Source organism: Poeciliopsis prolifica, unplaced genomic scaffold (genome assembly GCF_027474105.1).
Source record: "Poeciliopsis prolifica strain line A6 unplaced genomic scaffold, Auburn_PproV2 SCAFFOLD001, whole genome shotgun sequence".
In the NCBI taxonomy this organism is placed as follows: domain Eukaryota; kingdom Metazoa; phylum Chordata; class Actinopteri; order Cyprinodontiformes; family Poeciliidae; genus Poeciliopsis; species Poeciliopsis prolifica.
This window is the reverse complement of record NW_026562376.1, coordinates 22,517,949-22,533,656: the sequence shown is the minus strand read 5'-3', so window position 1 is coordinate 22,533,656 and position 15,708 is coordinate 22,517,949. Positions and strand designations below refer to the sequence as shown.

Sequence of the window (15,708 nt, the reverse complement as noted above, 5' to 3'; positions counted from 1 at the left end):
AACCCAGTCATTTAAAAGATGGACGAGTGAGTCTTCCTGGCAACAAAAGTGCCAGAATAGACCCCCGATTGTCCCGCATGCAGCGAATACAAATGCTTTCGCCTCGAAGAAGCGAAAGTCCTCTGTCAGCACAATAACATTTTTCCAACCCATGACCCGTTGGCTTGTACTGTAGCTTTTTAAGATGATTTATCTTTTGAAAATCTACAAACGGCGGAAGGAAAATCCTTGCATTCAGCCAAAAACAGGAGCTGATTGAATACTTGCAAACGCAACAGACCTGTCAAGATCTGATGCCAAACAGATACAGAAATTTGTATGATTAGGGGCGACCTTGTCTTTTTCGGAATACGACTATGATTTCAGTGATGAAAACATTGGGGAGGTAATGAGAGGGTTCAGTATCTTTGACAACAGAGGATGCTTTGACATGAGGACTGGGTGACTTGTGCATCACAGAAACAGCCTTCCAGTTGAAGGACGCCCACTCTGCCGACTGAGCTGCAGCCGTTCCGCACGGCATATCTGGAGTGATAAACATGTCTCTGCAGCAGAATTACTTAATGTCCAAGTGAGCGGGCACGACACTGCTGCAGCGCTGACAGGAAGAAGCCGTTTCTGTCTTATTCCACTAATCAACACCTCCCAGAGATGCTGTAGTGATTGCGTTCACGTGCACTAATTCTTTTCTTTCTCACTTATTGCTGGATCTAGCACAGAAATCACAATGTTTACCACACAGAGGGAGTGAATGTGAGACGGGTTTCGTGGATGAAAAGGCAGCTGTTGTTGCAGTCGAGGAATTTTGTTGCTGTGTCTACAATGAAGTAAGCTTTTGTTGACTCAACCAAAATAAGATGTGAGGACACGCACTCCTAGGATCCACTGTACTCCTGGACATTGACTTAGGCATAAATATTGTTCTAAATGTGCTTTTAAAGTGGTCTGTGGAATTCAAAGCGCTGCTAGATTTCATTAATGGCATTCATCATCAAATTAAGAAGAGTCTGAGCATAGTCGAAGCTCTGTTACGATAGTCACTCAAAATAACTGCAAGGTCTGTTTTTTCATTGTCTTTGTCAGGTAGCCAGACAACACTAATCCTCCTCCCATCACCCCCTCCACAAGGAATTAGTGTTTGTCACAGTTTTCTGTGCTGAACAACATTGTTGTGAATGCAGAACATCTTTCCTTGAGTCTACCAGTTGTCAGTCTGCTGTTGGTTCATCAAAAGAGGAGTAAACGTCACGCAGTCAGTTTGACGTTGTTCAGTTGGGAAATCATCGAGGTACGTCTCTCGCTAAAAATCCAGCTCCTGAATGTATCAAGTGCCGTTTTCTGGTTCAGTATAAATGTTGCAACCTGAATTGGTATAAATCACTTATGCTAACGTGTTTGGCACTGAAGGATTAAGGACAGTGAAATTTTAATCAAGCAATTGATTTCTGATGATTCATCGACGGTACCAAAGGCCAATTGAAGGACAAACAGGCAGATGGGATTCCACCGTACCACAGCGCCGCAGTTTTGATTGGGCTCTATTGGCATAAATAAATAATGACTTCTGTTTAGTCTAAAACTACTGCTTGATGTTTAGTCACTGGCTTGGTCTTATTAATACTGTCCATAACAGTAAAATCATATTGCATTTCAGTGAATAACTGGATTTTGTGGAGTATAATTAAGTAAAATCCAAATCCTAATTGTATTACATAGATATAAGATAAACAAACACAACAAATTTTATGCAGAGCCACTTGCTATATGACTGGAAGCCATAATAGGGTGCCTAGGTTGCATTACATTTAGGACAGATGTTTTCCAGGACTTGTTGACGCCTCTAAAAGGAAAAGCACTGCAGAAACCGCAAAAAAGAAGAACCATAAATCTCAGATGCCTTTTTTTTTTAACAACAATCACAACCATCCTTCCTCCTTTAATTCATCTGACATCCACCAAGGACAACGGCACACAAGATCTTCCCTCTCCCTCGCATCAAACGGCCACTGTGATCCCTTAGCAGGGCCTTACATGCAGATGCCACCCAGCCTAGGGCATTGCCGAACCGAGACGCTATGGCATCAAGCAGAATGGCATCTGACTCCTGGTTTAAAAAGAAAAAAACAACATAATTGGCATCCCGTGTGGGAACTAGTAGCTCCATGTCACTGTAATATCATGTACGTAGAGTGGTCTCACAACTGGGAGCTAATAAACACCTTGTCGCTGCAGTAGGTGTCAGCTTTGCACCCCCAGATGAGAGCGTCTCCAGGAGACATGAGAACACGTCATAAGCCGGCATTAGCCCACTCGCTAATAACACTGCTGGTCATTTTGTGTGACAGCGAGAGAGAGAGAGAGAAAAAAGAAAAACAGAGGCTGTGATCAGTCACAGTGCTCTAACGTTACCGTCCGCACCGCCGCCACCCACTCTGTCTCGCCTGCTCCGGTCTGCTGTCAAATCTACGCTCAAGCTGATTTCTTCCATGAATTATTAATGCAGCGCACACTCTGAGGCTGCTCTCATTGTTTTTCTTCTCCGTTCTGTCTGTATATGATTGGATTACTAATACACTAATATCTAAGCATACCCCCATGAACCGCGTTGCGAGGAGCATGATTCTGTTCCTGGGATATCTGATGCTCCTGCATTAAACCGGCCGCTATGGAAGAGGTCCGGGGTTATTGCGAGCATTGATCAACGGGTGCCGTAATTCAATACGGGATGTCGACAGCGGGGTAACGCTGTAGGATGAGACAGGCCTTTGCAATATGCCACCCCCCACTGCGGGGCAAAAAGGTGAATCCTATTCATGGCACTAGCTAACCAAGGTCAGCTACAGCACATTAATTTAACGAACCCAGAGGGCTCATCACAATGCATGCTCGGCCCTCTCTGCTATAGCAAAAACGACCATGATTAACTAAGGTAGAGCCCGCCATTTGTTTATTAGATCCAGGGGAAAACTTAAGAGGTGGGTGGTGTGAGCCCACCAGCAGCAGATTAAAGGAAACCATCAGTTTGATGGGGTCGTTTGAAAGTCGCTTCAGGTCTGGTAAACACAAGCACAGCACAAAACAGTCACTTTTATGGTCATCACTGAGGCCTGGACGAGGGGAATGAGGAGCGTGCCACACCCTGGCCCCTGTTTATGCGATACCTCAAAGTGTATCATCTATCTATCATATTGGACTGTGGGTTCTGATAAAGCAAGAGAGGCTGCTGCTGCTCCTCTATCTGCCCGTCCGCTCCCTCCAGTTATTTATAACATATAAAGCTTTATGAATAACCGCAGGCACAGCCTTTAATACTGAACTGCACAGGCTTTTGTGTGCATTGTAGACTTCTTTTTTTTTGTTTCACCCTCCCTTTCTTTTACACATAACATACACTCAGAAAAGGCAGAGTGAAAATGAAAATTATCAGGAGCCACTGGCATCATTTTTTTTTTATCCTTACTTCTGCCAAACGCTGCCTTGAATAACAAACAACAGACAGACGGAGTGTGTGCAACCATACACGCACAAGTTTCTTCCTCTGTCCCATATTGTCGCAGCCGAAGCTATATATAGACCCCTGCTGACTGTCATCCCGTTCAAAACAAAGAGTCCCAAGTTAATTCAGGAGAGAAAGAGAGAGAGGAAGATGGGGGGGGAGAAAACAGGAAAAAAAGCCCTGCATATCTGCAGAATCCTCCTTGCTTTTCTCCCTTTTTTTCTTCTTCTTCTTCTTCCTCTCAGCTGCCCATTTAAGAGATAGCCATCTTTTGCAGTTGCCAAAAAAATGGCATTCACGACTTGCACGGAAAGACAAAATGTTACCTCAGCAGAGTCAAAACGCTGGCAAATAGATTAAGGTAACGTTTTGTAATTGCAACTCTCCACCTATTTCACCCACACACACACACACACACACACACCCACACACACACACACACACACACACACACACACACACACACACACACACACACACGCACACACACACACACACCGAACAGAAAGGTAGGATCTACATTCTGTTTCCTTCTCACACTCACCCAGTCTCAGTCACGGGACAATTAAATTTGATGAATGGTTTAAGCCTTCTTCACCTTACAGACAGGGACAGTATGGAGGGCAGGAGACACACACACGATAAACCGTATCAATCATAAATGTACAAATAAAGAGCAGAAATCAGTGTTGATTAATGTTTATACCTGCAGAGGACGCGCCTAAGCACGCGCAGGTCCTTATTTTCTGCCGCTCTGTTTCTCTGTCCTGTCTACAGTAGATTCTGCTCTGACCGTCGGAGGTTCAGCTTTATTTTTCATATTTATTTATTTATTCTGGCCCACATCTGACATCACAGTAAGTTCGGGTTCTTTTCTTTTTAATTAATATTATTAGAAAGCCTCTTTCCTTCTCACTGACAGACCCCCCCCCCCCCCCCCCCCCCTCATCGAACAGATTTGGCTGCATTATGTATATCCATGTCTTGCCATACCTTCGTCTTTGGCCGCGCGCCACATTGAACCGCATCGACAGAAACGCAGACAGACACGGAACCGCTCACCGACAGAGACATTACTCCAAATACAAAACTGGGGACGGTGGGGGGTTCAGAAGCCCAACACAATTAATGTTTTTTTTTTTTTTTTTTTTTTTGTCGTTTCACGGACACTCACCTGCGGCAGCGCTCACAGCTTCCAAGCATGCTTTCGCATCTCTCCGAGACGGCAACTCCCAGCCTTCCGCACTCAAATTGAGACGCACTATCTCAAGTCCATCCCCTCCCGCCTTTTCAAAAGACGGCTTTCACGAAACAAACCGGGGGGGTGTTAGGGTGGAGAGGAGGCAGGAGGGGGGTGGGGGGGGGGGTTAGGAAACGCACTCCGCCTGATTTCCAGCGAAAATCTCCACAGCGACCGCAGCTCTGATATTTGTTTCAAATCTTCCGATTAAAAAAAACAATCAAAAAAAAAGGAGAAGAAGAAGAAAAAATACACGAGCTTCGGTCCTCTGTCTCGGTGGTGACGGGACTCTCTCCTTGAGAGCACCGAACCCGTCCGATAGGAAGAAAGAGGCAGGAATGCAGATGGCAGGTAGAGACGGTTATCGACTCCCACGCGCGACTCCTCTGTCAGCAGGCGGGAACGCGGCTCCTTGATGCGGTCTCTCCTCAGCCACTCCGCTCTGAGCAGCGCTGCGTGTGTTGGTGTGTGTGTGTGTGGGGTGTGTGTGTGTGTGTGTGTGTGACCGGCTGTCGTCAGAGGCAGAAGCGGTCCGCCTGCTTGGAAAGGAGGGTTGGTTGGAAATGATAAGCGGAACGCGCTCCTTACCCGGGATCCAACTCAAAAGTGTGTCTCTGCGCGCGCGTGACCGTGTGTTGTTTGAACTGACGGAGCGCGAGCCTGTGAGGGAGCCGCTACTTTGCTATTATTTATTTATTTTGACGTCGATTTCCTTTTTCTATTTAACGCTAATTTCTGCCTTTTTTGTAACTCCAAAAAAGGAGGAAAATTGCAAAAAAAAAAAAAAAAAAAAAAAAAACACCCCGCATTATCTCTGGAAACAACCGATAAGCAGATTTAAACACGCAATTAAAATCAAATTCCTAACTGAGCTGAGGCTGAAATAAGAGTGATGGGAAATGCTCGCAGTACTTCCTTTGAAAGCCTGATGGCGCTGTGGGCTACACATACAGTGGTCATACCCCCCTTTTCCAAGAGGCGGGCCCTGCAGAGTGTTGCCTAACACATATCTGATCCTTTATCTATCCCCCTGCGAGTTTAAAAATGGGGTCTGAGGCACCACCGGGGCAGAGATAGGAGAGGAGTGTTTAAGGCAAAGAGAATAAATATTTCACACGGTTAAACTCCTATTTCTTTCACCCTTCTGTAAAATATGCTCTGAAGTGAGAGGCGAGCACATTATTGCTCTGTGAGTGTCATAATAGGGGACATTCAATGTCAATGGATGCTCTCAATGCGCAGGATGTGAATTTAAAAACCTCTTAACAGTGTTAAGCAGGAGCTGAATGATAAAGTTTCCTTTGCAATCACTGCCCAGGGTGCTCATTGATTAGAAAAGGTTAGTAATGGTGGGGGAGAAAAAAAAAGTCACTGCTTAACAGTAAAAAGGGTTCAGATTGTGAATCACAGGGCTGCCTCTAATAAAACACAGAGATTAAAGTCGTCCTGCTCTTTATCCAGAAGGTGGACATTAAAAAACAAACAAAAAAATCCCGGCCAGCAATATCAAGGAAACTTGGGGATGGCCAAAAATGGATGCTTTTATGTTATTCAGCAGCCCAGCTTACCTTTAGTAGAGAAGCTTTATTGCAATCTGATGAAAAATACTCATTTGGGGAGCAAACAAAAATACTAAATTTTGTCAGTTTTCACATTTTTTTTCCCCGTTGGTCAAATTAGCTTTGGATGCATTTTTGTGGCCTAATAAATCTTTATTAAACAGACCCCTACAAAAAAATGGAGCTTGTTAAGACCACATGGCAGGTTGTGGCCCCAGGGGTGAATGAGATTCGCCCAGAGTTCCTTAAAGCTCTGGATGTTGCAGGGTTGTGGTGGCTGACACGACTCTGCAATATCGCATGGACATCGGGGCAGTTCCCCTGGATTGGCAGACTGGGGCGGTGGTCCTGTATGACCGGCATCAGAGTCTGGTCCATATTGCCGGCAATAAGTCGAGCTCGTTTCAGGTGAGAGTTGGACTCCGCCAGGTCTGGTGAAGCTGAGTCAAAAACCAAAGCTCTAGATTTTCTCGTCGTTCTACATTCCCACCCTCAACTATGGTCATGACCAAAAGAACAAGATCGCAGATACAAGTGACCGAAATGGGTTTTCTCGGAGCTTGCCTTTAAAGATAGGGTGAGAAGCTCAGTCATCCAGGAGGGACTCAGAGTAGAGCCGCTGCTCCTCCACGTCGAGGGGAGCCAGCTGAGGCTCAGGCATCTGGTCAGGATGCCTCATTCAGGTTCATTCAGATTCCCCCGGTCTTCACGCTGCTTTCTGGATTGATGTACTTTCACTCCACTTCAGGTTCGCTGTTCAATCAAACAAATTATTTTAATCTACATAAATTAGAAGAAACATCTTACAGACAACTGACGAACCTCAAAGTAACCATGTTTGACCACAAACAGCAACTTGTGTTGCGAATTTCTAGGTAACCATGACAAAAATAAACAAACGGCAAAAGCGCCAGTTACAGGTGTGAATGTGAGTGAACAACTATTGGCTGTTCACTTCATAAATCAGGCCTTCATGGGAGGTTGACAAATAGAAACTCATTAGTTAAAGAAAGCCAGAAAAAAAGCACAATTTCCATTTTCCCACAAGAGGTTCAACTTCCAACAGCACAACAGTGGCTATACAGCTTCCTGCTCTGAATAAACGGCCCAGTCAAAGCCTGGACCTCACTTCAATTGACAATCTGTTCACGCATCCAGTCTTGACTGAGCCGGAGCTAATTTATAGAAAAAGGGTGCACATTTTTCAGACGTACAAAGCAGGTAGAGTCCAAAAGACTTGCAGCTCTAATTGGAACAAATGGGGGATTCTACAAATTACTGACTACATTACTGACAGAAATCTTTTAAAACCATCTATTCTTTTGCTTCCACATCACAGGTAAAAGTACACCGAGTTTGTTGCGCATTCATTAGTAAGGTACTGCATTAACATTTCATTATCCGACGCAGGCGTTACTTGCATGTTTCAGCGAAATATCCCCTCATAACTCACAAAGAAAATGAGAAAAGACTCCTAAAATATTAGAGCACAAGTGTGTCTGTCCTTCCTGTACCCTAAAACCTTTCTGCAAAGACCTGCAGGACGTCTCAAGTCTCTCAGGCATCCTAGCTACATGTGAATGTCATCAGCATCAGTTCACGCATGGCCAAGGCAACCTTGCACCCTCGCACCCCTGGCTGTGAAACCCCTCCTCCGGGGAGGGAAGGCGTTAGGGCCTAGCTGGCCGTTCTTCTTTCCAGATCAGCAAACTAGAACCGACCGGATCAAAAACGTAGCCGCAACAAAATACCCATTCCCCCACTTCCCCTTTGACCGAAAGGACCCTTTCGAGTTATGATGTTTGGGCAACACACTTCGTCCGAGCAGCTGCTCCGTAATCCCTTCTTTTTGTTTTAATCAACGCTAAATTTGGTGGTAGATGAGAGCGCCATTTGGCAGAGGAAGATTGCAGAAGAGAACATTAGCTGTGGCAGGATGCACTTCATGGGAGGCAGGAGAGAGGCTGGGTTCACAGTCCTGGTCGCCGTTCGCTCCAAACGACATCTGAGGTAACAATGGATACCTGTGACGCCACCGGGCTTGAGAGCATGCCACCAATAAATCATTTCTTTTGTTCTCAACGCGTAACATTTTGCTGTGTCGGGAATGATGCGGTTCTGTCACAAGAACATGCTTGGCTCCATGAAAGACCTGGACACGGAGCAAGAAAGGGAAGAAAGTACAAAGAACTCTGTTTTATGTTTCACTTATGTCACGAGAAAAGGCTAACTCTGACAAAACTGGACGAATGACAGTTCAAGAGGGAAAAGAGATGAAGTCTGGATTCTATCCTATGTCGACAAAGGAGTGAAACTCACAATGCTCAGTGAAGAACTTAACGTTATTTTAGATTAATCTCAGAAATGTTCTAGAAAAACGGTAGAAAGTTCTGAGCTTGAAAAGTCAAAGATATGCTGGGAGAAAATGCATCTATTTTGACGTCAGTCCCAGAAATATTCTAGAAAAAAGGTGAACATTTCTAAGTTTCAAAAGTTGAGAATTTGTTTTCGAGAAAATCTTTTGACTTTCCAAAAGAATGTAACCTGTTTTCTTTTTTTTCTCTATAAAGTTTTTTGGTGAAAATGTAATTATTTTTTTTCTATCTGCAGTTGCCCTAAGTATATCAGAACAGGAAGTTCTTTGGATTTTTGATCAGTGACAACAACTACATGTAAACCCCTGTGTTTACATTAGTGCAGGAATAAGAATATTCTCGCATTAAATTGTTATCTTCTTATTCCTGCTAAGTGCAGGTGACAAAATGAACGACGGCAGAAAACGAGGTAGAGAAATCCGAGTCCAAGTTCTGCCACCGAGAGAAAGATGGAGAACTATTATACAATCATGTCTGCATCCGGGACAAGCAAAAATGCAAACTTGTGAATAAAACAGACCATCAAATATTTCCACGTAGGTCTCGCTACATAATTCAGACAGGAAAGAGATGCATATATCATTGAAATGAATTAAACATAGACTAAACATGTCATGACTCAGATATTTCTTTTCATGGCCCTGTGCCACAGTGGATCATGAATATGATTAGCTGTCGGCTTTGATCATGAAAGTTCATTAGTGCCGGCTAATCCTCATCCTGCCACACAGTTAAGAATATTAGAGAAAACAAAACTTGTATGCATCAAAGCAAAATAAAAGAACACATTCTTTGAAACTGCATCAAGGTAAACAAACACAGTTTTTTGTTTTTTTTCTTTTTTCTTTTTCTTGTTGCTCATTCTTTGTGATCTCCTATCCCATTTCGGGCTGAGCGTTTCAAGCCGTTCACACAGGCTGCCACAGACCGCAGGAGGTGACATAGTTATTAGGCGATCAATCGTAAAATAAGGCCAGGTCTCCTGTCATGTCAGTCCCCTGAGGAATCCAACAGCTGAAGTGAAACAATCGTAAACCTCTGCATAATGCACCATAAGACGAGGCTACAACATTGTATGATATATTTATTAAATGCACAAGGAAACATCTGTGGATGCATGTTGGGGATGGATTTGGGGGCTACCTTGTTGAAAAAAAAAACAATACTTGTCTGGCAAATTGTTAAAGTTGCTCTGTAACTTCCTAAAAGCAAGAAACTACATTTTAGCATTGCCACTATTCCTCTGTCGCTCAGATTATAAAATGCTTCAATATTGAAATGGATAAAAGAAAAAAAACGTTTAAAAAAAAATCTCATGCCATCTCATTGTTTTATGTTGAAATATGTCACTAATGTATATATTGATTATTGCACATATAGCTGTTTTGATCAAAAATATTAGTCCAGATTTACAAACAGTTCATTTTTACAACGACCAGCTGACTTTTTCTGGTGTATATATTAGGAGGACGTCAATGTAAAGCTTCCCACTTTAGCCAGAGGTGGAAAACCAACAGCGGTGCTGCTCTGCATTCGGTTAATCTCAATAGACAAACATGAGCTGAGCTGGATTTATACAGTTGTGCAACAGGGGAACTAGAGCCAGCTTTGTTTCTTGGCTTCCTTTATAGTCAGTGAAAGTATTGGATAACGGTGCTCTCTTGTGGCTGAACGAAAAACAAAATAGCTTTTTCAACGTGGATTGCACTATTTTAAGGAAAATCAAATGAGGCGAATGATTCCTCTTGCGTTGTGAACTCCTGGCTCAATAAATGTGTTCTACTTAAGTAAAAGAGTGTGGGTTCTGGAGAAAGACTGCTCTGGTTATCATGCAGGAGTCAAACTCTTTTTCGTTCTGGGCCAAATCGAGATCATGAGCGCTCTTAAAGGGCCGGTGGTGTCCAAATGTTTGGATAAAACCTGTTCACAAACGGTTAAAATATCAACCAAATCTTAAAACTAAATTACATCTTCTCAGTCCCTCCAGGATTATGTGATTCTTTTTGTGAGTTTTTTTCCCCCTACAAAAGTCAAAGTGTTTAATTTGGAAATATTTGCGCTTAGTTATGACAGTAAATGCCACTTTTTCTTTCTCGCTGTGTAGATCTTGGACTATAATCTGATGTCATTTAATGCTGAGGCAGCTGTTCAGCACAAGATGAAACGTTTTTGACAATTTTTGAAAAAAATCTGCACTAAATGACCAATTATTAATGCAAAAAAAGTGCAGGGATTTGTTCATTTTGTGTGAATTTTCCACGATAGTTCTCATGAAACCAGAGGGACAGATTGATACAATTTAGCAGTAAACAGATAAAAATTGCATTGCGGTGGTTGATAGCATAATATTTAACCACACGTTGCGCTTAGTCTAGGCTCTAGAGGGCCACATAGAAAGCTGTGGTGGGCTGGATTTGACCCACGAGCCTCGAGTTTGACACATGTGCTTCAGGGAGACGTGACACAACAGCCCAAAGATACGTCTCATATGCTGAGTGAGCAAGTCTTTGACTTATTTCAATATAACCAAACGGCAACATTTTATGCTGTTATCCTCTCCCTCCAAAAAAAAATAAAAATAAAGAAAAAACTAGCAGAAGCCCAAAGTAGTACTTATTTGCTCATCTTTATTGTTATTATTATTTTTTTCAGTACTTTAGTCATTCTGGTGAGGAGCAGCTGACAGCCTGTCATCCTGCGGAAGCAGCAGTTTCTGACAGCAGGTAAACCCAGTCATCCCACTCACGCGTAAAAGAGAGGTAATTCTGAACCCAACCTGCTTGGTCACGTCAATAATATGACAGTTTTCCAGGAACTGGAGGGTTCAGAAATATCCGTGCCGTGGAAATATCAAAGACGACTCACCAAGGCACAGAAGGACAACCGAATGCCAATTGTTGAAATACACAGACGGTCATCACACAGCCAATAATGTCTGAAGTGCTGACAGCAAAAGTGAATAAACTCCTAAGTGAAAACGTCACAATTGTGACCAGTTAGCAATTTTACCTTTTTTGTGTCATGTGACCTGCTGGTGCTATAAAGCCTCAGGTGCAAATGGGGAGCAGGTGGGTAGAAGTTGCTTGTCATCACTCTCACACTCCGTCATACTGTCACTGGAAAGTTCAATATGGCACAGACAGAAAGAGCCTCGCATGGCGCAGGGGTTAAGAACAACCCGCATGAGGAGGCTTTAGGTCTTGACGCGGCTGTCGCGGATTCGATTCCTGGCCTGGTGACCCCTGCTGCATGTCTTCCCTTCTCTCTCAATTCAAATAAAGGCCACTAGAGCCAAAAAAAAAAAAAACCTTGAAAATTTGAAAGCATGTTCAACAGGGACTGAAAGGCTGTCCTCACTTCCTCTATTGTCGAACTACAACTTAAACATGGCGCAAAAAACTCATCGTTCATAACTCCACGTTGTGATGAAATGCATCCTTACAAATCGAGCTCAATGGGACAAATCCCAGACGACGCAATGAGAGGAGATGAGAATCAAGCGCAGATGTGTTTGAGGGCAAAAATATCTCACTTTGGACATTTTCATCATGGGGTGTAGTCATTTAGAAGCTAATGACAGTTAAATGAGCTATTTAGTAATTCACATGGCCATACCAGCTGTACACCGACTACTTTACGTTGCACTAAAACGGCACATCTTCAGAGCTGTCCCATGTACAGATCTAATCAGCCCCTCACATTTTTGTAAATGTAAAAGGATCTGTGCTTGCTTTTGTGAGACACTGCACGCACCATCAATGACTTCTGGTAAAATTGCTCAGTTTTGCATTTATGTGTCGGTCACATGGCCGATGCTGCGAGGTCATTCTGCATCCTGCGAAAAGAGATGGAGACATATGGAAATTGCAAGTGCCACATTAAGGTCTGCTTTAAATTTATTTCTAGGCTAGATTAGCACAGTTTGCAAATGCATCCCCTGCTCTGGCATAGCAAGACCAATCAGTCTTTCCTTGCTCTGCCCTTTGGGATCTTCTCAGCACTCGCTCCCTAAAAGCCAGTACTATTTTTTAACCACTTTAATGCAGCATGCCTATCTTTCTGACCTTTAAACTGACTATTCTTCACAGGGAAAGGTACTTATTTCCAGTCTGAAATCCTCACCGTAGTCTGTCTTTACTTTTGCACTCTTTCTCATTCCAGGCATTTGTACGGACATCAACATACACGCGCATTAACATGTCAACTGTGTGGAAGATTTGATCCTCGTGGGCGAGCGCGTGCGTGTGCGGGAGAGGGTATAAAATTTAAATCCAAGGAAAGTAGAGAGTGTTGAGCCAGGATTGGCAGAGTTGCAGTTTTGAGAAATGTTAGCAAACACAGTAAGAGCTTTGCATTACACTTTATCTAACTTGCAACTTCACCAAATGCATTTTCGTAGGACTTTATCTGCACATTTCTGTTTTTTTTTTCTTTAAACATATAAAAGCAGAAATGGTTTTACTCTGTTTTTAAATTCACAGATAAATGTTTGAGTCACCTAAAGCTGTACTGTCAGCCAGCAAGTAATAAAACTGTTAGATTTATTTTTTAAATCACGGCTCATTTCAATTCGGCTGCCTTGCAAACCTGAATAAAACCGTTGAGTGCGTCATCTTGTTGATGTTAAAAGAGCAGCTGAAATGCTAGTCAATAAACTTTAAATTGTTCAAAGCAATCTGTCTTACAATTAGGATCAAATCTTTTACTGTTGCTACTGGAACAATACACAAATAAGTTAAACATTTTAATTTATACATGCTAGCGTTAACACCAGTTTAAACTGGTCCAAATGAAAACATCACCAAACACAGGAAGTTATACGAGTTGAATCCACAGTGCCCAACTTAAAAGTATGTTTTTTAAATATATTTGTGAAAACCGGCATCATGTCATGACTATAATATGAAACAGATCATCTGTGAATAGATCGAATTCCTCCATTGCTGTCTGAAGAAATGCACCACTGCCTGTCAAAAACAACCAGTCAGAGTCAGTAGGAAGGCCTTGGCGCTGTCAATCAGCTTGTGTACACAATGCTAAATGTGCTATTGGCAGAGGAACAACGTTCTGTGCCATGGGAACTGACTATCCGCCGTCATCGGAGGAAATGCCAACTAGCTTAGCATTCACAATAGCCTCTGTTGTGGCGATTGCTTGTTTCTGACGAAGCCGTGTGTTTACTCAGCAGAGAAACTTTTTTTTTTCGCAGACAATCTGTCATAATGCATAAAAGTTTTGGCAAATATGCAAAAAAATTTAGATATTTTTTAAAAAAGTTATGTACTGCTGCTTTAGCCCTGAGTCGTAACAAAGCGGCCAAGAAAACTGATTGCTGTGTTTTCCAGAACATCATTGCCGAGTGTGTAATGACGGATTTTTTAACGCTGATCAACTGTCGTGTCATTTTTACAGTATTTCAAATCCACTGAGTTTTCAAGCACCTACATATTCATTTTTACATAACGCTGAGTTGGACCTTGGGATTGGAAACTTAGAAAGCCATCACATAATACACCATATAAGCTGCATGTACATTGGAAAAACAATTGCAGACTATGTCACTTTAACCGGCTGACGATCTGCCAGGTGTGCTGAAAAGATCGCACTCAGTATGTCAGGGAACAGCCACACACACACAGACGAAAAAGGCCTGTGCACCCTGACTCAGTCGTTGTCACTCACTCTCCACCTTGCAGTCACTCATTTTTCCTGACTTGCATTGTTGTGCTGCTGTGTGAAATGACTGCTGCAGAGAAAGTGGCAAAGTGGCATTTTCCCTTCAGATCTGGTAAGGCTGAAGGAAAAATGGACCTTCAATGGGCTTTGAATGGCTAACACTCCTGAATAAGCATTATAATATGGGCTCGCAGGCAACAAGCGAATGTGCAAGGAATTGGGTCTGGCAGGACTGACATTCAGCTTCAGACGCTGACAGGAGGCTCGCCATGAGGGCAGTATGCAGAGAAACCAAGTCAAGACGTATTCAGAGTCAAATCTGTCCGAATCTCGAATGCAGCTGGACTTCCCTTCATGTTTCACTCCTCATCTAAAAAACCCCAATACTTTATGCTTTGATCATGAATATGGAGTTTTATGTTTACAGTGCCTGTTTTAAAGAGGCAGTGTTATGCAAAAGCTACTTTTTGAGCTTTATGTCATGTTATAATGTCATTTCTGCATCAAAAACATACCTGGAGTGTTGCTTTGATTCTTTCATGCATGCTTGAGAAATACTTTATTCTCCTGTGGCAACCGTTCAGCTGTGCGATATACCTCCTCTTCCTCTTCCTCCTCTTCTTGCTCCTCCTCCTCCTTAGAGCTGCAGTTTCCAAGCAAAGCTTCCACCTCTCCAATCACGCACTCAGCTCCTTCAGACTAGCCAGCAGGAATTAGCAAACACCTGGTGGAGCAGCACATCGCTAACTATACATTAACTATACATTTTTAAAGACTTAATAGCCTTCATGATTTCCTGAAGGTGGAGTTTCAGAAGGAGCAGGAGTTTCTTAAAGATACATAGGCCCAATTTCAAGGCATTGAATTAGGAAGTGGTATTACTTTTAAGTCATACTTTACATACACACCATTTTTATGACAACTGATAGTTCCTTGATTGTGATATACAAGTAGCACTATGTGCCTGGAAGTCCCATAATTCTGCCCCTTTAACAGCGCTATTCAAATTATATCCTGTTACAGCAACAAAATATATTTATCTATTGACTTTTAATGCAAGATTTAATACAATTGCATAAAGATGCTAAATTGAGTTAGCTTCTAATGCAAACTTGCATGAAAAGGGTCATTAGTTACCAAACGACGCTAACATCATGTTTACGACAATGTCGGTCTTATGCACACCACTTCAAATAAGATACTACCCAAAATATTCCCATTTCCAACAAGTTTCTTGAAACGCCCAGAAGAAAGAAAACATTACCAAACGGAGAGAGTTTGTTTGGAACAAATCCGCTAAACTTCTCTGACGTTTGTTACTAAGTGGTTGCCAAAACGACAAATTGATTCAATGGATACATT

General features: G+C 42.6%; 1 protein-coding gene across 4 annotated transcripts in view; it reads right to left on the bottom strand.

Moving 5' to 3' along the window:
• lingo1a (leucine rich repeat and Ig domain containing 1a) overlaps window positions 1-15,708 on the bottom strand; it is a 135,396-nt gene that overhangs the window by 24,377 nt on the left and 95,311 nt on the right. Inside the window, exon 1 of one of the 4 annotated variants that reach the window (XM_055031306.1) lies at window positions 4,671-4,851. The exons of 2 other annotated variants lie outside the window; for them this stretch is intronic. Coding sequence is in view for 1 of the 2 variants with exons in the window: in XM_055031297.1 (XP_054887272.1) it covers window positions 4,490-4,570 (81 nt within the window). In the remaining variant the exon portion in view is untranslated. Of the gene's footprint in view, window positions 1-4,489; window positions 4,585-4,670; window positions 4,852-15,708 lie in introns of those variants that run through there. One more of the 4 variants, XM_055031297.1, reaches the window with a different exon arrangement.